The sequence below is a fragment of the Pangasianodon hypophthalmus genome, chromosome 1, assembly GCF_027358585.1.
Source record: "Pangasianodon hypophthalmus isolate fPanHyp1 chromosome 1, fPanHyp1.pri, whole genome shotgun sequence".
Taxonomy (NCBI): Eukaryota; Metazoa; Chordata; class Actinopteri; order Siluriformes; family Pangasiidae; genus Pangasianodon; species Pangasianodon hypophthalmus.
The window spans coordinates 5,849,918-5,874,062 of record NC_069710.1 but is presented as its reverse complement, the minus strand read 5'-3'; the positions used below and the strand labels follow the sequence as shown (position 1 = coordinate 5,874,062).

Sequence of the window (24,145 nt, the reverse complement as noted above, 5' to 3'; positions counted from 1 at the left end):
GGAAGTGTATGAATAATTGTGTTTAATTAGAGAATAATGGGAACTATTCATAGGCAAAAAGGTTTTCATTTGCTGCCTTTAGTGTTGAAGTCGACTATTATCACATTGTAGCTGAAGCAACTCCTCCACCTCCTCTATTTTGTAGGTTTATTGCCAGTGTTTTAGGCTCATATCACCATATAAATTTAGCACAAACAGCAGGGCTTTTCCAAATACCAGTAATAAAACACTTCTGTTTGTGCTGTTATTGGAGAATAATCAACTCCAGGATGTTAATGTCATCAAACCAGCACATCACTGATTATTTTCCTATAACAGCACATCCTGAAATGTTTTATTCCCTACATATACCATCACCACAATATTTCAGATTTCCACCATTATTAATAATAACTCAAATTGTTAAGTAGTGCTAACAAGTGGACTGAGCTGATGATTTCTGAAGGTTTTTGGTGTCAGAATTTTGTGAGTTTATACTAACTATTTTTAGACCACCAAAAATGCCCTGCATCACAACAGCATGATGTGAGCTTAGAAAGATCAGCTATGTACCCTCACAGGATAAAAAGTACAGCATCATTTATCTGTGACTCACTGGGGAACATAAAGGTTAGGTACAGAGTAAAGTATGAAGCTGAAGTTTTGCTTCTTGTGTAGTTGCTCTGATTGCGCGGGTTTGGCAGACCAGCTCCCAGGAGGATGAGCAGCGTGCCGGGGGCGTCTCCCACAGGTTAATCATATGTAATTACACAGTTCTGCTCACCCAAGAGTAAGTCATCCATGCAGCAGGGGTTTTAGAGCTCTACCACACCATATAATGCAAAAGCAGCTACAGTGCTTGGACTAAATTTACTGTGTGTTAGCCAAAGTTTTCTTTCCTGCTGATTTAAGAGTAATTTCGAGGTTTTTCTTTGATTCCTTCCACCTTATTGGTGGAAAGGATCAAAAGGAGGCTTATACTCAGTGCTATTTACATCTGCATGGCACATCTGCCCAGAGACACCTTAAGACTTGAGGTCATTGTGCCTGATATCTTTAATATGTACATTTTTCATTTTGATTGTTTCGGGGATAGACTCCAGATCCACAGCAACCCTAACTAGGATAAAGCAGTTACTGATATGAATTATTTATTTATTTATTTATTTATTTATTTATATATTTATTGCTCTGTTGCCAAATGGTGGGAAAGTTAGTAAGTTATTAACCTGAAGAATAACACTTAGAGAAGAAGAAATTTCAGTTCTGAAAGTATATAATTTGCCTGTTGATGAAATGTTAATGAAATATATATATATATTTCTATATATATAACTATATAACTATATATATATAGTTAGGCATATTTGAATATGGTTGAAAAAACTAAACATGGAAAAAATATAAATTGTATTATTTAAGAAAATACAAATCCTTATAGTGCAAAGCTGTATACCTCTTAACTTTTTTTATTTAAAACATTTTAGATCTCGTTAAAAAAATGTCATAATGTATACTGCATTATGATCTTGGCAGCTGTAGCTTGATAAAAGAATTATTTTCTGTTATGCTCAAAAAGGTGATAACCAAAAACAGAAAGTTATATTACAGGGTGAATTTTATACTATTTGTTCTTCATTTTTCAGTACATGTATCTTTCACATTCAGGGATAAGATCCACAACTACATAATAACTATATTTTAAGTGTAAGCAGCTTCAAAGTAGCAGAAGAAGTTATTCATGTGTTTCTAAAGTTCCTTAAAATCAGCCTTTAGTGTTATGTGCTGAAGTTGCGACGAGTCTCCCCTCCCCTCCCCGCCCTGCTCCTTCCCACTGCAGTCCCTGGAGCTAAAAATGGCAGTTATTATTTGAATGTTGGTACGCCACCAGTGGAATTATTTCCCCTGTGCTGGGACTTGGACCTGCAGCTCTTTGGATGCTAAATGCTCTTATCACTAACCACTAACCCACATAATCCACATGGTGGAATACTGCCCTACTGAACATTAACTGTGGTTTGGGTTGTTTGTTTTTTCATCTTAATTAATATGTCCTACTGTTGTATCGAATCTGATCATCTTGATTTTTTTATTCTGATTTTTTTTTAGCATAACACTGGCAGTATGATCAGTTATGTTTAGAAATTCTGACTTTGAAAAACATATTAACATTGCATTAGATTTAATTGTCACCTTAATCAAAAAAATGACCTAATTATAACAACAGGATCCAAAAATCAACCAACCATTACCAAGACATGTTGGTATTAAAGTTGGTGTTAGTAATACATCTAATACATTTTTTTCAATAATAAAACTTTTTAAAAATGGTATGAAATTAAAATATCACAAAATTTGTTTTTTTAATTGTTAGTATGGATGCTCATAACAGTGTTAGTCACTGTTATCTTTTCATATTGTAAACCTGTTACTGACACAGTTTATATGATTAATGATCAATGCCTTATGTGTTATGATTGCTACTGCTTTTATTAAATAATAGAGTAGATAATCTTTTTACTTATTAGTGAGGAATAATATAAACCAGTTTAAAGCTACAGTGTGTGATTTTTGTTTAAAAAAATGGAAATAAACACATTATTGAGTGATGGAAGAAAATATTCTCTAAAATATGATGTTGCTGAGCTTCTGTCAGTCTCCCTGGAAATCCTGTAATAGTATTTCACAGTCAGAGCTGTTGGGCTTGCATCGACTGGAGGTTTCGAACTCGCACTTCATACACCAGCATAGTCCACATCATCATGCCTGAAAGAAGTAGAGCCAAAGACTTGCCCCGGTACACACAGAGCCGCAGGCATCCTAACAGAGAAGGCTTTTCTCTTCAACTATTTTTTGAGAAAGATTGTCCGTGATAATCAGAATAAACACAAAATGAACACAGACCGCAGCACAAATGGATTGACGATTCACAAACACAGCAAGGTGGATCGAACTGAAAACTCAAAACACCTGATATTAGCTCTTTGTTAAAGCAAATGGTTTTGTGCTCTCATTTAGTACTCAGAAATTGTGACAGTGATTGTGTCTGATGTGCACAATAAAGTTTTTAATCTAACACTTAAAATGATGTAGTATGTTGGGAAACCAATTGTGTCTATGCTATATAGGCATCCTAGCATACAGCTGAATGTGTATTTGTCTCTCACAGCCTTCAGATATGGGGATGTGGGGTAGAACAATGCAGCACAACATACATTATGAAATATTCTTTCACAACTAGCTCGCAATAGCATTCTTCTACCAGAGAGGGAGAAATTCCAAAATTGTACATATTGTAGCTTTAACAAGTGTATGTTTTTCCTAACCAATTGAATAAAAAATGATCTTGTTAATGGACTTTGGACTCTGAATGGCAATAGGCATTCAGCGTAAATTTCAAATCTGTTCAAACCTGTACAGCTGAAATGACAGCTCAGGTAACAGTGGAGTGAATCGGGGAGCGAGAGAGAGAGAGAGAGAGAGAGAGAGAGAGAAAGAGAGAGAGATGAGATATCTGAGGAAATGACTCTCTGGCTAAATAATGTCTCAGCCATTCAGCACGTCTCGGGTTTGTCACGCCCCCCTGGCGTCTTGAACATACCTAATTTGTGTGTTTTTCTGTCCATCCCTAGTTGACCTCCTCCATCTGGCCAGCCTCCTCCTCCACCTCCCTGTGTCTCTCAAATCAGCCTGCACTCATTCCTCTCCTCTTTAATCTGTATACTGACAAAGAGGGCTATTATTCACATATAGACACTGTAATCAGAGGGGCTGTTCTTCTCAGTCTGATTCAATGGATGCTGCCTTCGATTTCTAGCATGCTTTGGCTTTATTGGGCTACACAGTAATCCAGTAGAGCTTGTGGATCTCCCCAAATTGTGCGTAACTCATCAAGAGTGAGAGCTGCATCAAATCCAGCAACTAACTGGCCCAATTAGGTAAATGGGTTGGGATCAGGTGGAATTGCATCAGAGCGATTGATATTATTTTTTTCCAGTTGAAATGGATGAAATAAATCACAGCCTAATGAAACAAGGGAGCAAAGGCAAGCCCTCAGATATCTAATATGGTGATGTTGTTGGGGGTCCAAGGCCAGTGGATGAAAAGAAGAGGAGGAGGGGAGCCATCTCACATATTGAAATGCCACGCTGGTGGTCAGGCCGTGATTTATTCCCTGTAAGGGCCTTGGCTTTGCCGGAAAAGGGCACTCCTCATTGTTGTGGGAGGAGGAGACAGAGTAGAAAAACAATGACGTGGATTCCTAGACATTAAAACATCGTGGTTATTTTGTAAATAGTGTCGTATCTTGCCATATTTTATCACTTTGTTTTTTATAGTTGTAAACTATTAAGTTAGCGTTTTCCAAGTGAGATTAAACTGTGCCATATAGCATTTTTATACATATCTGTGTGGAATAATCAGCCTGGGCCACAGCTTAGGTAATAGGGTTCATTCCAAACAAGAAACCAATAATGATCATGCCTTCATGAACTAAACACATTAGTTTTACAGACACTTTGGCCATCGTGAAGCCAATGAGCTGTATCAGAACAAGCCTATTGGTTTTCGATTCTGTTAAACAAACGTGACCTCCATGACACCATAATTTAAACCCTGAAATACAGGAAGCACATCCAATTGGGTGACAAACTGAATACAAAGATTAATGATTAAGGAAATGGATAAACCAATGATTTAATGAAAAGGGAAAAAAATGCATGCATTTATTTGTGTATATTTTATATTCTTCATATATTTATTGAGTTATCAATTTCTAATGTAATTCTTAACATTTTTATTTCTTTACTTACTGAGTGGCTGGGGTCACTTGTCCCCTTTAAGGAAAGCATCACTGAAAATCAATACAAAGTTCTTCTGACTGATCACCTTTATCCTCTGATGAAACATTTTTTTCTATCCTGATGGGAGTGGTCTCTTCCAGGATGACCCTGTCCCCATCCACAGAGCATGATGGCTCACTGAATGGTTTGATGAGGATGAACATAATATAAATCAAATGCTGTGGCCTTCACAGTCACCAGATCTCATTGAACACCTATGGAAGATTTTGGAGTGAGGTGTTGAACAGAGCTCACCACCTCCATCATTAAAACTCCAACTGAGGGAATATCTTTTGGTGTTCATGAATGGTGTTCATCCCTTCAGTACAGATCCAGAGACTTGTAGAATCTGTGCATTTAACATTATATTGATTTTTCCTTTAATTTTTCACCCATCTATTCTACAAACAAATACATGTGACATTACTGATTATTGACTACGTACTGAGAAAGAGTAGGATTCTTTTAGATGTTTTCATGCCACAATATAAGATTTGCTGTATTACTTGCTCAGTAGCACATTTCTGCCATTTACTCAGCTATATAATGTGATAATGCTGTGTTTGTTGGTCAGTGTCCTGAGGAGCAGATTAAATGAACTTTCAATATGTGGGTTTATTAAGCATCCCTGTATTAGGGCTGGGGTTTGTGACTCAGGGTTTAATGCATTCAGCATGATGCCATCTTTGGAAAGGTCCACATTTAATGCATTAGTGAAGAACAATACACGTTGCCCCAGGAGGTTCTCCCTGCACATTCACGACCCTCTCAGTTACCATTGTTAGACGTAAAGAGCCCATTATAGCCACCAGCCAATGTCTGTTCAAGTCCTATTTATTGAGGAATTCATGTACATTTTTGTTCATGTATTTTTTTCTAGTCCATTAAATTCAATTCAGTTTTATTTTTATAGCACTTTTAACAATAGACATCGTCACACAGAAGCTTTACAGAAATCCAAACGTAGATTTAGATCTCTAATGAACAAGCCAGAGGCGAATGCTGGAGGCCATGCTGAAAAACTCCCTGATGCTACACTAGGAAGAAAACTTGAGAAGACCCAGCTCTTCTGGGTGTCACCAGAAAGTGGGATTAGAAATGATTTAATTCTACATTTACTTGTAGTCATTTCTTTGCATTTACCGTACCATCTGGTAACACATGATATCTCTTCATGCTGGTCATGCAGCAGTATTTACACTGAGCACCTCTACACTCTCAAAGGAGAACACTACGCTCATTCCTGTAATGTGGATGCTTAACTGCACTTAGTACAACGGAGGGACTCTGCTGTCCTTTTCTCCCATTGAGATTATGGCTTGTCACAAGTTCTGGAACGTGCAGCCATGAACATAATATAGCACAGCTGGGATTTGAACCTAATTCTCCGTTGTACTGAACACAGTCCTACCGCATTTAGTGTGTGCACTCTGGAGGGACCGCGACGTAATGTAAGGAATGTTTTACAAATAGCTACCAGGAATGAAAATTCTAGAGAAATTGCTGTTCTGAAAATGGCAGGGAAATAAGAAGAGATTTGAGAAGTAATTGAAGCCACCCACACTAGCAGTACTCTATATCTTTCTGTAAGTAAAAGGAGCTTGTGAGCCATTTACATAGGAAACTTTTATTCAGTACCATATCTCTAGATGATTATCTGACCAAGACAGGGCTTAAATGATTTACCTACAGACCATCTTTGAGTTTTAATTAACTTTACAGTGACATTACAGTAGCCTTAACCGAAGCTCTAGTTTACCTATATGGAGGCTCTGTATGTGTATATCTATGTCTTCAAATGATTTAATTATTAATAACTTGAAATTATTATAGCATCTAAAATGCTATAACAGTGTCCGATATTTATCTGGATATGGTGCTTATTATGGCATTCCAAAAGCCCTAATGGTTTTTTATTTTTACAATTACACTTACAGTTTAAAAAGGACTCATGTAATGTTAAATTAAAGCCCCGATTCCACTGCTTAAAATAATCCTCCATGATATTTTGGTCTGAGAGTTCAATGAGTTATCAATGAGTTATGCTAATGTAGCATTCTAGAAACTAGGAATAACAAAGTAAATATAACTGATGTTTAAAATAAATGAAAAGTGGTATTGTAAAGTAAGCAGGTGTCTCTGTGAGTAAGCTGTCACCAGGTAGACTCACTCTGATCAGCCTGGAGTCTGGAGCATCTGTGTTCTGGTCAGTGGGGCAGAAAATAGGGGACTCAGGCTTCTAATTCCCTCTGTCAGCACCAGTGAGAAATTCACACTGAGAGACTCACACTGAGTCCAGCATAGTGGGGGTGGGGGGTCTGGTTTGCCCTCTCTGTACAGCCCACCGTGACGGAGAGGAACTGGCAGCCATGCACTCCATGCAACATCTTTTCTTTTTCTTTCAGTATTTTTCCTAATTGTCCAAAAGTTGCAGTATTAGTGGCGAGTTCTGGAGGATTGGTTAAGTCTTAATAACCTAAAAAGGTCTTGTTTAACAAGAGCAACACTACAGCTCTGGGCATCGTTAAGCTGTGAATTCCCTCTGCTCTTATTCTCTCTTCTGAAGATACTACTAATGTCTTTGTCACTTTAAACGTCTAGGTGTCTCATTAAAAAATAATTTGTTCTTCCTTGTAAGTACAACTTGGAAAAAGAAGAGAAAAGGGGTTAACTCTGCATTTTGTCTTACCGTGCCTCTTTATCTATATAACAGGAAGTACTATTTTTAAGACAATCATACTACTCTGGTTTGAAGGCCCTTGTTTAATGCACAGTCATTTTTAAATGGATGTTGTTCTTGCTTCCAGTGACACATTCCCTTGGCTGTAGCGATAACCTGTGACTAAAGCAACCACACAATGAGAGTATTGCATAAGACCACACGAGCGCAGATCTGCTTTTGTGGAGGTGACCAAAGCAACGCGGTGCCATGGTAACGGCCGCAGCCCCCGGGTAGCCAGTAGGGCACCTGAGCCCTCTTTCACAGACAGGAGAACTTTAATTAAGCTTGTTTGGCCACATGGTGTGTTATACAGCGTTTCACTCTGTGTCTGGCTTAGGAAATTTAGCGTAGCTTATGGAGGGGAGGACTGGCCCAAACGAGGACCACATAGCTGTGAGAATGTGGCACGCATGTTCCCTTTACTTTTGAATAAAAACACAAAAAGATTAAGAAGGGTACTATTTCAGATTTTACCATTCAAAGACGGACTCATAGATGGTCTGTAAACAGGGACTAAATACAGAGAGCTCGTAGCTGCAAGGCGTGTTTTTTTGTTTCTTACAATCTTTAAAATGAAACCATATTTTATGTTGTAAAATTATTAGTTAAACATCAGTTATTTCTACATTTGATTGCTTTGTGAATTTTTTTTAACTATTAACCTCTTACAATAGCAATTGGACTATCAGGCAAGCCCCAGCTTCATATTGTTTAATTTAATGGTTCTCGTAGGTAGCTTTCATTCATAACTGTGCATAATTACTGAGAGGAAATTGGAACAGCATGCATAGTTATCGTTTGATTACCAAAGCAACACCATAGAGGATGTGGTTGCTGTGTCTGCCTAATCAAAGTCTGCCCCCTCCATAGACACACACACACACACACACACACACATACACACACACACCTATGTACACACGGTTCACTATTGAACATGGCTCCCTGTGTGAGTGTCAAAGTTGGACATGACATTTACAACAGCTCCCCCTTTTCCCACCTGCTGTTTAACAATGCTATCACTGCTGCTAGCACTTAGAGGCCTGTCTGAAATGCCTATGGTCATAGTAAAGCCAAGCTCCTTATCATGGACTTTAGCTTAGGTCCATCTGTACCTTGGATTTTGTACTGGTCAATTTTGAAGGAACTGTTGAAGCAATTGAGACAGAAATTAATATCCCATTGTAATGATATTGTTTTGGTGTGTAATGTGCCTGGATCTGCTTTCTCTTCAGGTTCTGAATCTCTTCCTGGCTCTGCTGCTCAGCTCTTTCAGTGCGGACAACCTGTCAGCGCCGGACGATGACGGTGAGCTGAACAACCTGCAAATTGCAATAGGTCGCATCCAAAGAGGGATCCTGTGGCTGCGCCGGGCCCTGTGTGATTTCTTCAATGGCAACTTCAAGCGGAGAAGGCAGAAGGCCAAAGAGGCAAAGGCTATGCTGAAGCTGAAGAGGCTCAGCCAGCAGGCCCAGAGGGCCGAGGGCAACGGCACAGCAGGGGTCATTGGCCGCACTGGAGATAAGTGCGCCTCTCCAGATGACAGCTACATGACCAACCCCAACCTGACCATCAGCGTGCCTATTGCGCCTGGAGAGTCGGATGTAGAGTTTCCAGAGGAGGAGGAGGACGATGATGAGGAAGCGAGTGAGAGCTCTGATGAAGAGGAGGAAGCAGAAACCAAACCGGTGAGTAAGATATACGATACATGATACATGATCTTCAGAAAGTGTGTACATATTCAACTGTATTGGGGTTCCAGTGTGCATTTTAGATAGGCAGGCCAGTTTTGTTAAGTAAGGAATAAAACACTTCAGGGTGTGCTCCTATAGGAAAATAATCAACTATAGATGGTTTTTTATTCCCGTTACGCCACAGCAATTTGCCAATGATTACTTTTTAATAAATGAATGAACTACACCTTATACTTTTTTCAGTTTATAGTTCACATACCTAAAACACTTACATTCTAATAGCTATAAACCATCACCAGCCGCTCTTTTTTCTCTCTCTTGAAATTATAAGACAAAAAAACACAGCTTGTCATGTTACCGGGAAACCGGGAGGCACAAAGTCCTCTGTCCTGAAGACTGTCCTTTGGTGGAAAGCTTGTTGACTGTTACAAAATGCTAACAGTGGAGACTCCTTCTATAACTGTAAAATAATAATAAAAATGAATGTAAAAATCTCCTTACAGAAAGCTTCACCATATCACCAATTTTTATACTGTTTTTGGTGAAGAACAACACATTTTTAATCCATTAATTATCAGTCTATTATGTCGAGTATCTGCCATACAAGTTCCTATGAATTAGCTATTACTAAGAAACGATACCATATTAGAAGGAGTGCATGAATATAATCCTGTGGTTGGGAATTCAACAGTGTTGTGGTATAATGGGGAATAATTTTACTGGTCTTACCATAAGCACTTAGACTATTCATACATCATTGACTACACTGCCATTTACCAGATGTCGTTTCATCAGACCATCGAAACCCATGTATAATGATACTCTGAAAGTCCTCAGTGAATTAAGTAGGTGCCTTGACCCCAGCATTCTGTTGAACATCCCACGTTTGTGCTTTCCACACTGGACTAATTCCAGACTTTAAACCGGCTAATTCATTAGTCGCCTCTTCACCACGTGGCTGGTGGATGCTGAGTGCACTTGACACACTGAAATCCACCCCGGCACGCAGGTGAGAGCCACTCCACATTACACCTGCAAAGCACTAGGAAGTCTGATGCCCACGTTAGTTAATGGCTTTTAATTTATTACAAGTGCTCTAAGTTTGATTGCTATTATGAAGTTTGCCGTTTCGTTTTTAAATGACCATTTCCTACCTATTTTCACACAGATGTTCTCAGTAGAATAAAAGGATGTATGTGATCTAAGGATGAAAGGATGTGTCACAGACTGGCCATATTGGTTGAACAACAGTACCACCAGTCTGGGAGGCACCACACATAATGCTCTTTAATCCATTCTCATTCGAATCGCATTCAAGTCAAATCATTAGATGCTCTTGAAATGAATTTAATATTACTCAACAATGAGCAGACTCTATTCAAACACCACATCACAACTTTTCTTCCAGTTGTAGGGTCATTATCAGACTGGCTGGAAACAAATAAACCACACATCCCCACCTGATATCTGTTTGCCTAACATGCTATTGACTGATGCTTATCAACAGGTCAGGTTTCCCTGATTTGACTATATTGCTTTTTGGCCACCTGCTCCATGGACAATAAGTGGCTCAGGAAACAGGATAGTGGCTTATTGTTGTTTGTTAGTTCTCTAGATCTGTCAAAGACAAAAGACAGGCATATATTGAATCTCAATTGAATCTGTCTACATATATGCAAAAAAAAAAAAATCTTCATTTCAAATCTTCTAATCCCATGATTCTCAAAGTGGACTACAGGGACCATAGCGAGAAGAACCTGTGCAACATAGCCAGTGGGAGCACAATAGTTTTTTTTGTTTGTTTTGGGTTTTTTTTCACATTGATGGAAATCACAACTTACTATTATCAAAGTTATTATATTTCTTACTGTGCTCTTATAATAACTATATTATATTGATAAATAAATATTAAGTCACTTAAATTAAATGGGTTTAATACAAAACTAAATAAATCAAAAACATGTAGGCCTATTAATAATATCAACTTGGACGTAATAAAAACTAATTAAAAATGTGTTCTGTGAGTTAAAAGTTCAGGAATAAAACATTTTATTTCCCTGAAATAAATAGCCAAAATATTACTGTATACATTTAAATAACGTACATAATATTTGGATATTTCATAAATGGATTATATGTATAAAATAAATCTGTACTGAGGAGGTCCATGGATTCTCTTCTCTTTTTTCTACAGAAAAAAAATTGATGATTGAAGTACAATAACACAGTTATAGCAATTGATTCAGCTTTCAACTAGAAAAGCTTTATGATATCTGAACATATTGTCATTATATACACTGCTCTACAACAGATGTCATTACATTCAAGCATATTGAGACACTCAAAGTGCTCAGTGAAGTAAGTAGAGGCATTAACCACATCACTCTGCCTAATTCCAAACAGGCTAATTCATTAGTCGCCTTTTCACCATGTGGCTCGTGCACAATAGCAGCAAATAGCATCAAGATGACCGCAAATCTCAACGATGTGGAACAAAGTGTGTATTTAAACTCAACCCCTAATCACCCTTTGCTGCGATACAAAGAGCTTCACTATAGTGCAGCCGATTTAGCTTAGGATTCTTCTCCTTTTTCATTCTTCCTTTCTATCTTGCCCACTCTGTACCTCCAGGGCAGTACACAGCTTTCTCCTCTCCTGGAGAAAGAGAGCCACGCAGAGGGAGCCTAATAAGTGGCTATCAGGCAGACAAGAGCTTTCACTCCACATGAACTGCAATTCTGAACACCCACGCAGAAAGGCTATTTTTTTTTTCCTGTTTTGTGTTTTTGCCTCCTCCCAAGTCATTTTACTTTGAGCAGACACTGCTCCTGACCCCTAAATAAATAAATAAATAAACAAATTAATAAAAAAAGAAAAAATAGCTGTCTCATTTCAGTGTACCTTGCTGGAAAGAATTATTTGTCCATTTATTTGGTCCAGAGCCTCTCCCTCGCTCACCCCCACCTGGAATGGACTGTGAAATGATTGAGGCGGATTTATCTCGTGAAACACACATTCTGCAGTGCCATTAAAACTGTTTTCATGTTGCAAATCTAAATTAACATCAGACTCTATTTTAAACCACATTGTTATGCTGGTAGATGGTAACATATCAAATGCTAATTGATGCAATTGATACACCTTGACATACACACAGTTCATTGGGTCTGTAAATTGCAACCCATTGAACTTGAGAGGTATAGAGCAGCTCTCCATGGGTCAGATAACAAACCCACTCTCTTTTTATGTGGTTATCAGCAGATCAGTGGCTCATTGGCCCCTGGCTGCCCCTGGCTCATGCCTGGCCCTCGGCTGAGCTCCCCAGTGTTCAGCGTGTTGGCGTGTGTGTGTGATGTGAGAGAATATGCTGCCGGGGTGCTTGGAAACTTCCTTCATGCACACCCCCGTGTGTCTGGTTGCGTAAGCAGATGCCCTTGCAGGCCTGCTCTCTTTCATAAGGGTCATGTTGCTTAGAGAAGCAAGGAGTCCAAAGAGAAAAAAAAGACAGAGACCACTGATCTACCCACACCTCCCTGGCATACAGTGACACTCAGATTTACATGATTGTACACTAACAGAGCGAAGTTCTTAGTCACACACACACGCACACACATACAGTGCAAGCTGACATGCAAATATGCTAGTAAGTAAACTGACATTTTAGATGTTAGCGACCTACCCGCAGTAAAATTATATATATATATATATATACAGAGAGAGAGGGAGAGAGAGACAGAGAGAGAGACAGAGAGAGAGTATATCAGTATATCTGTATATACATTGTATATACATTTATATTATCCATTAACAATCTGGGTACTACTGGGTACTTTATTAGGAACACTTGAACACCTTCACATTCATGCAGTTATCTAATCAGCCAATCATATGGCAGCAGCACAATGCAAAACATCATGCCACAATCAAACTCACAGAGATCACACCTTTTCTTCATTCTGATGTTTGATGTGAATATCACCTGAAGCTCTTGACCTGTATCTGCATGAATTTCTGCATTGTGTTGTTGCCACATGATTGGCTGACTGGATAGCTGCATAAATGAGCACATGTACAGGTGTTCCTATTAAAGTGTATAAACTATTATGATGTGTCATTCTTTAATTCATAAAACACTGTTATCATTCGCAAAACACACCAGTTCATCATTGATTAGGTTCCTATAACTATATTTCGTATTTTATTCCTTACATATTATAATTCATTGACTGGTAGAAGAACCTAGGCCACATCTGGACTGGGGAGTTTTAAACTCTATACTACATATACTGATTATTTAAAAACGGATGAATGCAGGGAGTTTTATTAAAAGAAAAGTGTTATTGTAAATGTGAAGTTCAAAAATAACTCTTCAGTATAGCTTTATTGTATGTACAGACTGCTCAGACAGTTGCTGTAATGACACTCTTTTCAGCAGACACATTTCCACATGGCAAATGCAATTTAAGCCTCCCTTTGGTGCATAAAAGACAGCATTGTGACATTTTCTGTAAAGATAGGGTAAAAGCTACTCTTTTCTAAATCTAGTCTGCCAGCCCATAAACTGAACATAAGTTTGCCCTGGTTTTTGAAAGAGAATAAACAGCACCATTTTATCCTGAGGCTGTTTCAAGTGGTCATCTTAGAGCAATTGTACGCAAATGAATGGAAATGTATCAAGATCAATCTGACATACATGCATATGGACATGTATTGTAAGTGATATTTATCTTTCTGTAAACTTCAAACTTCAACCAAGTTTACTTGCCCATTCTTGAGCGTATCCTCTTCACAATGCCAAACAGCTTGCTATTTTAGAACAATGATAGCGTTGTTTTAATGACTCACATAATTTAATAATCACTTATTATACTTTAACTGCAATGATAAAGAGCCATATTTAGATCTATGAAACTAAACTTCCGGATGTTCTTTTGGCTTTTGGATGTTCTTTACCAAAACAACAGCAGATTGATACAGTATGTATAACTAGCCATACACATAACGCAAAGAGAAATATGTACAAAATCTACATATGGAGGAAACTACATATCCCACAATAGAGGCTCTAGATATGTATGACAACTGAGAAACATTACCAAGAACAGCCAGTAACAGCGCTGCATTTTGCTGATCATACAGAAAGCCATTCTTGATCAGAGAGCCAGTGTAATCTAGGCCACCCTCCCCGGCTCCAGCACGTGACCAATCTCCTCCTGCACACCTGACTAGACATGTTTCTGAGCCAGCTGATATTTGTTCTCTCACTTTAATCTTTCTGTACACCTGTTCTGCCTCATTCTGTCTCCCTCTACATCTTTTATCTTTTCGTTTACCTGTCCTCCACACCCTCTCTCTCTTTTATCTTTTAGTGCACCTGCACCCCCTAATCTCTTCCACTGCTTTGTCCTCTCAATGGCTGTGGTCTGTTGGTCCCATCTTCCTTTTCTCTCTTTCACTGTATGCTAAACTACTGGGCCTTTTGCCTTCCTGGTATCCCTGAACTAAACACACCATGGTAGCCTTGGGAATATGGGTACAAAACATCTTGCAATGAGCTTCTCTCTTTCTCTCTCTCTCTCTCTCTCACATTAGAACCACTAGGGACATGCATGACAAAATGGAAAGTGCCTTCAACTTCACTCTCACGCATTAGCACGTATACATTTCCAGACACATTAAAGGAAAACCCAACATAAAGTGTCTTAGTAAGGTGTTTGGTCACCACAAGCCACCAGAACATCTTTAATACGCCTTGGCATAGATTCTACAAGTCTCTGGAACTGTACTGGAGTGATGAACACCATTCTTCCAACAATATTCTCTCAGTTGGTGTCTTGATGATGATTAAAGCACACTCTCTAAAATCTCCCATAGGCAGGTCGAGATGTGGTTACTGCGAAGGCCATAGCATATGATTTATATCATTTCCATTGTCATAAAACTATTCAGTGAGTCCTCATGCTCTGTGCAGGGGGGCAGAACTGGGGCGGTCATCCTGGAAGAGACCACTTAATTCAATTTTATTTATATAGCACATTGAACAGTGGATATTGTCACAAAGCAGCTTTACAGAAATCCAGATATAGATTTAAATTTGTCCCTAATGAGCAAGCCAGAGGCGACAGGGGAGACAACATGAGGAAGAAACCTTGCTCTCAAGAGCCAGACTCAGAAGGGAACTATCTGGGTGACACCGGATAGTGCAATTATAAATCATTTCTCTTCTATAACTGTGTACTGTAGAGTCAAGCAGAGCTAAGTGTGTTGAAAGGAACTTGTACAAGTGCATCAGAGTCATTTCTGATTTCCTTAGTGCTTTACATTTACATCTGCAGTATCAGAATGAAGTTATCGACTGTTCAATGATTGAGACTTGCATGAGCTATTTTTAGCAACAGTCTTTAGGCTATCCAAAATCCAAAAACATCCACAGCCATATTTAGGGTGTCCGTGTAGTACAATCCACAGCAATCTCGTGGTGATCCTCAGGCTATCCATGCAGGGCAATCAGAAGTCAGGAGAACTTTGTATTGATTAGTGATTGATTATTGATATTGATTTGTTGTGATGCTTTCTTTTAAGGGGGCAAGTGAACCCAAACTGAGCCAGAGCATAACAGAGCCGTGATTTTTTCCTATAATTTGTCACAAATAGACAGAAATAGATAAATCTATGAAAACTGAAATGAGATTTAAACAACAGTGGTTTGTTATGTGAATAAAAAGAATGAAAATTTAAAGAGCAACAATGATCTGAAGTGAGGATACTATTATTACACTAACAAATGAGGTGTGTGTCCCCCACACACACATGTGCATACACTACCTTTTCTATTGTTAAAGGAATAGAGTATTCATGTATATTCAAACAATTCAATTCAATTCAATCCAAGCTTTCTCTTGTCTGGTTCCTTCTTATAAAGATCCATAAAATAAATGACTGTTAACAATAACGTATACGTAAAGTGTGTGCCTAACAAACACTTGCCTAAAAAATTGGCCCGGCTGATTTCTCCTAAGCTCTCCAGATGCTGAATGACATAACACTGGGCATCATAATGAGTACATTGCATTTTTTTTTTACCATATTTACCTGACAGTTTAATTAATTAAATTTAAAAATTGTGGAAAGAAGATACTGTCTGGTCATAACAGCAGAGCATGACAGAGAGACAGAGCTCACACACCTGAACTACAGTCTGCTGAAGCCTCTAACCCTAGATTGAAATCATTACAATCAGAATCGAATGTCTCATATATCTTACAAACAAGGAAAGACAAACTGCCTGCATATAACCCTGTAATAAATAAAAGTGTTTTCAGTTTTCCCTTAATAAGCAAGATATATATGGTTATACAGTATGGTATAGATTAAGCTACTTTACTCCCTATTTTTGACCTGATAACCTTTAAGCCTGAACTAAATTACGTGGTTCTCAGGCAAAAAAAAAAAAAGTCTAAGTGGAGCTTGCATTGTCAAAAAGGTGAAGCAAAAGGGTAAAAATCATATGGCAACGTGTTTGAATCTGTCCCTGGGGGTGTGTGTTTGTCTGCATGGTCATAAAAAGCAGCTGAGTCATGAGGCAACAGTATTTCTTCTTTTGTCTGTGTTTATTCTGTGTACTTGGTTTGGTAGACCTTCTCAGAATATAATGAGGAACATTCCTAGAATCGGCCGTCCCATTTAAATCCCAATAACATTCATTTAGATATTAGTTTTTGTTGTGTGGGTTTAGATAAATATGATATGACCTGGATCAGGTGTGATTGTCTGTTTGTATGTCTGATTATTAAGTTATTCTGACTAATACATGAGAGTTGTCCTCAACTGCATCACATTAGTAAAGAGAATAAAATTAGCCTTGCACTTAAGGCTCGATTTGAAGAGGGGGGATTATTCTCCTTGTAAACCCACCATCCCTCTTTTCCATGTACTTTGAATTCATGTTGTTACATCAATGAATGTTATCGATATTTTAATTCCATTTGTGAGATGCACAAATTAAATATATAGATTTTTTCCATGTGAAATCAGAGTGCACATGCACATAGTGAGGTGTGCACGTTATTCCGTGGTAATGCAGTGAACGCAGTGTTTCATGGTGCAGCATGCCACGGTTTCAAACTTTAACAATGGCAAAGTGAGCAAAAATTTATAACTGACTATAGTATACTGTATCAATGAGAAATCTATCAAAGCAAAACCTCTGAATTGATTCTGTCTCATCACTCATCACCTATTTACATCAGCGAACCCCATAACCTTTTCTGCTATAATAAGAACAACCAATCCTAGCAAGACTGAACCCCTGTAGACACAACACATAGCCACAGCCATACCACGCATATGTAGACCTTCATTAAAACATTCAGTCGCACTTGTGGAATCTACATTCCACAAACACATACGCACCAAATGATGGCTGTTGATTTTTATTGTTATTACGATTGTTACAGTTATGATTACTTTGCCATTATTTTTTTTTCATCGTTTTGCCTTATTTCTTAGTGTTTGTTTTCTTAGTGCTGGTTTTCATGTTGGTATTCTTGTATTCTCCCTCTTTATAGGACCTGAAGTATGTAATAACACTAACAGCGCCAATCAGTCCCCAGAAGTTGGGTGAACCTTTCCAATAAAGGAAAACCATTTCGATAGGATTTTTAATATGTTTATATGTGAGATATGAGGGACAAACACTTAACTGGCATGCAATGCCAGTATGAGTGGGCTCATTTTTACTACAATCAGAGTTCTGAGATGTTCAGTTTGCTTTATGCTTTCGGTAGGCTGTAAAGTGGTACTGTGCTAGACGTACCATGGCGCCATCACTAAATGCTTCAGCAAATTGGATCAGGAGTGTACCGTAAACAAGCATAATGCACAATGGATATGTTCTATAAGCATTTGCTGACTATAATACTGACCACAATGTTGTACACTCTAAAGAACGGGTGTAGTTTCGAATAACCCGATGGCACCGTCTGATTTGATTGCATTATTGATGTTTTTAGTACTTTGTAGTCTCTCAGTCGCCCTGTGACATATATTTAAAGTTCTGCATCCCTTAATGTCTTATAAACTGGTTCTATTCAGGCTCTGGGTTAAATTTCTGATAAATTTCTTCCAGGTCAAGGTAAATCAGAATTAAATGGCTGTTTAGCTGGTTGCTGCTTTGTACTCTTGTTGTTTTCAGTCATCCCTAGCAGTAAACCTCTGTAAGAGTACCTTCATAAACCCTGATCCACCATGCCAGAGAGCCTGGCAGACACACAACACACTGTCTATAGGTCTGATTTCATTTGGCTCCAGTGTTGAATGGCATGCTGCAGGCCCTTGCACCCCTGCATTGATATTTATAGGGCTTTTGTGGTGGTCAGGGGTGCTGGAATGTGAAACTCTACCATGGTCAGTGCTTGAATTCCACACATACATGCCCTGCCAATGAGAAAGGGCCATTAACTGGCGTTTGCTCCTGGATGTGTGGAAGGGCTGTATCCTAACACGCCATAACAGCCATCATATGAAGATGACAATAGCTTAGAGTCAGTGACTTCACTCACACTGACCTACACTAAGGACTTTATGAAAGGTTGTATGTACGACAGACAACAATATCACTGTGTGCTCTGCACTGTATTATTATCACTCCACTGAGGACATGCTGCAACCGTGTTCAATTACAATTCAATCACATTAAATCCTACAATGGAAGAGCTTTCATTTGTCTCTCACTCTATGGTGAGGCAGATGGAAAACTGATCCTCAGAGCCTCCACTATGTGTTTACGTCGTCTGAATAAAGGTTGGCTTGGTGAAGGCTTCAGTTTATTGTTAGAGGAGGAAGTCTGTGGTCTGTGTGGGCAGGTGAGTGCATCGGGAGATGGCGTGACATCTCAGCTCCTCTCACAGGGTCTTGAAAGAACCTCACAATGCCCAGAAAGCAGTGGCATGATCCCAGAGTAGTAAAGAATGAAGAAATGGATAGATTATTCTGGATTGCTTATACAGACACACAGATATTACGCAGAGATGCAGACATTGTTTATAGCCTCTTCTCAAGTGTCACAGTCTGAGACTGCATGAATTTCAAAATCCATTTACAATATACATCATATGCAACAGTCATTGCTTGTTACCTTACATTTACATCTAAGGCACTGAAGCATTGATATTTATTTAACATGTCTGGGTTATTCTGATGATCTTGCACTGTGGTGACAATGCATAATTTCCTGCTCCCATTTGGTTGGTGTGGATTCAAGCTTATTCTCACCTCCTCCACTGTTCCGAGGCACTGCCACACCACATTTCCCTCTGCTTTAATGCGAAACCAAGACACAGCAGCCTCGTGTCAGGAAGGATGCACATCATTTCCACAGCTGCCCAGTCTCCTCATTTTATCTTTCCTCCTCTTTCTGCCCTCTTTCCAAACCGACACTGTCCTTCCTCATATATACGCATACACAGCTTTGTTGGAAGCTTAGCACTACAGATGGGGAAAATTTGCATTAAATTAATTTATTCTCTTATATTTCAATACAACACTCTACAGTTATGAGCAGTATGTACAGTCCATGCATTTTGCTATGAAGTGTTGAACACGTATGCACTCATCTAGAAGTCGGAGATGATACTGAGACTCATTTACTAACTTCTTGTAATTAGGCTTGTAAAACAGAAATTCCTCACCTTCAACGTCAAGCAATATTGTCTAGCCATGATGACGTGGTGTCAGTTTTTTATTGCGCCAGAGAGGCCAGGGGCAAAAATGTCACCCACAGGGTCTCACAAACAAGGGAGGGCAATGGGGTGTATTAGGTTTCATCAGACACTCACGTCAGCACTACCACACTGCCACACAACAACCTGAGTAGCTTTCGTCTCATGTGAGTTTTTCAAGGAGGTAGAGGTATGACGACGAAGCCGAATCAATGGTTGAGCTAGTCCCAAAGGTGCACACGAACCCAAACCCCACCCCAAATAAATATCACCTATGTGTGCTGTCCATAAACTCTGTGTGAAATATCAATCCTGCAAACACTCCTGAAATAAAGACAGTGCAAGACTGTGCTTACAAAAGTATGTGGCGAACTTATAACCCATGCTTGAAACAACGGCACCTTCAGCAGAATTAGTGTTAATATAGCAATTGCTCTTCTAATTTGCCAATTAATTTAATCTGCTACACCATTTTGGGGTTGATAAAGCTGTATTGTCTGATTGTCGTGCACGCTATGTGTTTGAATAGAATTAAATTTCTTTGTATAATGATGTGGAAATGTATCTGCCCTTGACCCAGAATGTTATCAGCTCCTCACCTGAAACCCGAGACTAGGTAAAATGGAATCTGACGGACCATGTAACACTGTATATTGACATGAAATATTATTCTTTTCATTGCCTTCCAAGTGCTTTTTGACAGACATGACAAACCTGATCTAGGCTCACTGATGATTTTACGCCATTATTTATAATGTACAGTAGATACGATGACAGGATACACTAGTAGTACTTTCTTTTGAATAGTATGCTTCTCAGTGATGTCTGTTTCCACCCATTTTGCCATTGGTGTGTTACCTGATTGTGTTCACCTGTTCTGTGTCTCGCCCTTGATTAATTTGCCTGTTTATACTTTGTCGTGTCATAATACCATTGCAAAGTCTCATCGTGCATTTATTGCCTTGTTAAGTACGAGCTTTGTTTTCTAGTTCCAGTTTCATGTGTAGTATTTCCTGGTTTTTGACCCATACCTGTTTCCCCTGTTTTACGATTATGGGTCATCCTGGTTTGTTGCTGTCTGCTTGTGTTCTAACCCTCATAATAGACCTTCACAATGATTCTTGGATTTACACAAATAAAACAAATGCTGCATTTATACACCTGCATCCTGTCTTTACTAACTGGACCTTAAACCTCTCAACAGGATTTCGGCAGTAGTGTTTAGGTCATGACATCTTGAAAAACTATGTGCATTTAGAACGCAGTCCATGATGTAACTTTACCAACAGCTCATCTCAATTATGTTTTTTTTTTTTTTTAAAGTGTCACTCACACAAGCATCGTTTCCTTAATCACACATACTAACTCAATTTATAATCATACACAGATTTAAATGTCAAAAGAATCACAGAAGCACAGAACTTTGGTGTACAGGACACCCTGTTGATGTATGGTCTGTGAGATTAAATGACGCCCACTCTAGGACTAACGTGTACTTTGTGCTTTTTAGTAAAATGGCCTGTTAAGGATGCAGCAGAATATTTAACTCTGTGCATAAAATAATAAGAGAAAGCCGGAGCTTGTCAGACATCACTGGTGTTTTTACCTCTCAGCACAAGTGTCTTGTAAGAACCATCATTTAGAAGTGTTACAGAAGCAATCAGTAGACTGATTGGTTCACTTGGCTTTCAGAGTGACGACATCAGCCTATCCGAGGGCAGCACAATTGACCTCCGAAAGCCTGGAGAGGAGGAAGATGAATACTCCGAGATGGCAGAGGAGGACATGGACCCTGAAAATTGTCTCCCTGATGGTAAGTACATTTTATAATCCCAGAAAGACAGTGTTTATTGTGATAAACTCATGCAGATCATCAAGAATATTTAGTATTTCATAGTAATCACGGGGTGAACATTTATCATTACAGCCCTGCTATCATGCTGAGTTGCAAGAGATTGTTCAGTTAGGTTTGGCAGAAGGACACATCTTTAGCTTCACCTTCAATGGCTATTTAATCTAAGACATTAAACAATTAACTGACTTTTAAAAGGTCTGTGGGGCATCAAATGGTGTATCCTGTGTCAGCAAAGATCTAAAAATGTCTGTCAGGATTGAAACACACCCTGGTAATGTGATGACTGATGATGCATATTTGATTTCAAACTCATCGATCGACCAATCAGCCCAGGTGTACTGAAACATGACCAATCAGCTGTCAGTATATGCCTATAAGACAACCCTGGGCTTATTTTTATATATGTGGAAATCAGTGAAGAGCAGATTGCTGTAAAATAATGCTTATATGAATATGTAATTTTATTACGTGAAGTTTAGTGCTGACCAAAACACACATATTTCTTTCGCTGACATTAAGCCAAAATCGTGAGAATTCTGTTAGATTTCTTTAGCACAAAAAGCCATACAGAACTGTTTAAAGATGAGTACAGTAAAATATTGTTTAAATATAAATATGAATAAATTGGTCTTGTGGTGCAACAGATCTCCATGTTGTTGGGAAGTCCCTAGTATGAATCCCAACAATCCATGGCCTGGAGTCCAGGATAGCAAAATTGGCGACACTAGCCAATCGTGGACATCTGTGAGCTCATTTATGATGAAATGGACAGTTTTGCTTGGAGTGTGTTCAGCTGCCCTGTGATGTAACATGAGCAGTAGTTCAAAACGATGCTGTGGCTTCACGTGTCTTGAAGAAGACACATGGTAGCATTCACTCTTTCTAATTGGTAGCTGTCATGTGATAGGAGAGAGGTTGCAAATTGACAAATAACCAAATCGGGAGAAAATGGGGTTAACACAAAGTAACTGTACTGCCTGTGGTTTAGTGCCAGCCCAAACAAATTAACTATAAGTTAATTTGTTATGTCAGCTAAAAAAATCACATTGCCATAGATGGATTTCTTAAAAGTAGTTTGTATTTACATATCTTGCAAAATATGAACCATATATTCTCAAACAGCTGTGTACACTAACCTTACCTCCACATCATGTTCCTCTAAGTGTACTTAACCAGCTTGTCTAAAGGAGGCTTGGATTAAATACAAAATTAAACAAATGCACGGAATGTAAGATTACATATAACTGAAGCAAGAACATCTTCCAGGAAAATATGCATTTAATTGGCAATAGCATCTCGTTTCTGGTGTGTAATTACTCCTAAGTACATAGAGTTCTTCAAGATAAGTAGAGAGAAAATTGACCAATATCTGACAGAAGGGGTGTCATAAAAAGCTCTCTGTAAAATTACCGGTACTCTGTGTTTTTAGCATGTTCGCTGCCAAATCAGATCAGGCTGAGGAACTCTCAGTGCTTGCCATAGTCATTGAGCTGTGTGATTTTTTTTTTTTTTTTACGTTGATAGCTGTTAATTGCTTGACAAATGATGATGCAGGGGTGCTAAAATGTCTAAGGCTTCCTACAGAGAGCTGGAGCATCAGTACAAATTGAATTGAGAAGACCCTGCTACCATAATCCTGTTATTAAGTTTACAGGCAATAAGTTAATTTGGAGAAGCTCAAATGCCGGTAATGGAGACACTTCGACGCCCAGGGGAGGCTCAAATGTGATTTTATGCTAGCGACCTATTGTTATAGATGGAAGGCTTTTAAAGAGTCATTGATGCTGCTTGGGTTCATGTCACATAACAGCCATGTATCACTGACCGATTCGATAAGCGTGTGATTACTGAAGACATGTACCTTTTAACTGAGACTAAATGCCTGTTCGAGGCAGCTTAGAATTGCTCCATTTATTAGGAATGCTTATAATAATAGAGCCTGTAAATTTGTTTTTGTAAATACATGCTCTCTTTTTTTTAATCATTCACAGGTAGCTATTTCGTTTGTATTCTCGTGCACTATGTATAACTGTTTTTTTTTTTTTTTACCCTGTTTTCCCTTGCTAGTGTGCATCCGTCATTTCCAGTGCTGTGATATCGACACTAGTGCAGGTCTGGGCAAGGTGTGGTGGCGGCTCAGGAAGACCAGCTATCAGATAGTGGAGCACAGCTGGTTTGAATCATTCATCATCTTCATGATCCTGTTGAGCAGCGGCGCTCTGGTGAGCACAGCCTACACAAAACTCACACATTACATTTAATGTAAGCTAAAATATTAAACTGATAACACAACACAATTCATGTTCATGTTGAACTTAATGTTAATGTTTATTCAG

At 38.7% G+C, this 24,145-nt stretch overlaps 1 protein-coding gene across 4 annotated transcripts in view; it reads left to right on the top strand.

Annotated features, from left to right (window-relative positions):
- The window catches only part of scn5lab (sodium channel, voltage gated, type V-like, alpha b), a 115,918-nt gene that overhangs the window by 76,880 nt on the left and 14,893 nt on the right, over positions 1-24,145 (top strand). For all 4 annotated transcript variants that reach the window (XM_053234764.1, XM_053234754.1, XM_053234758.1 and 1 more), the window contains 3 exons: positions 8,778-9,230; positions 21,647-21,767; positions 23,877-24,031. In XM_053234764.1, the coding sequence (XP_053090739.1) occupies positions 8,778-9,230; positions 21,647-21,767; positions 23,877-24,031 (729 nt within the window). The remainder of the gene's footprint in view (positions 1-8,777; positions 9,231-21,646; positions 21,768-23,876; positions 24,032-24,145) is intronic.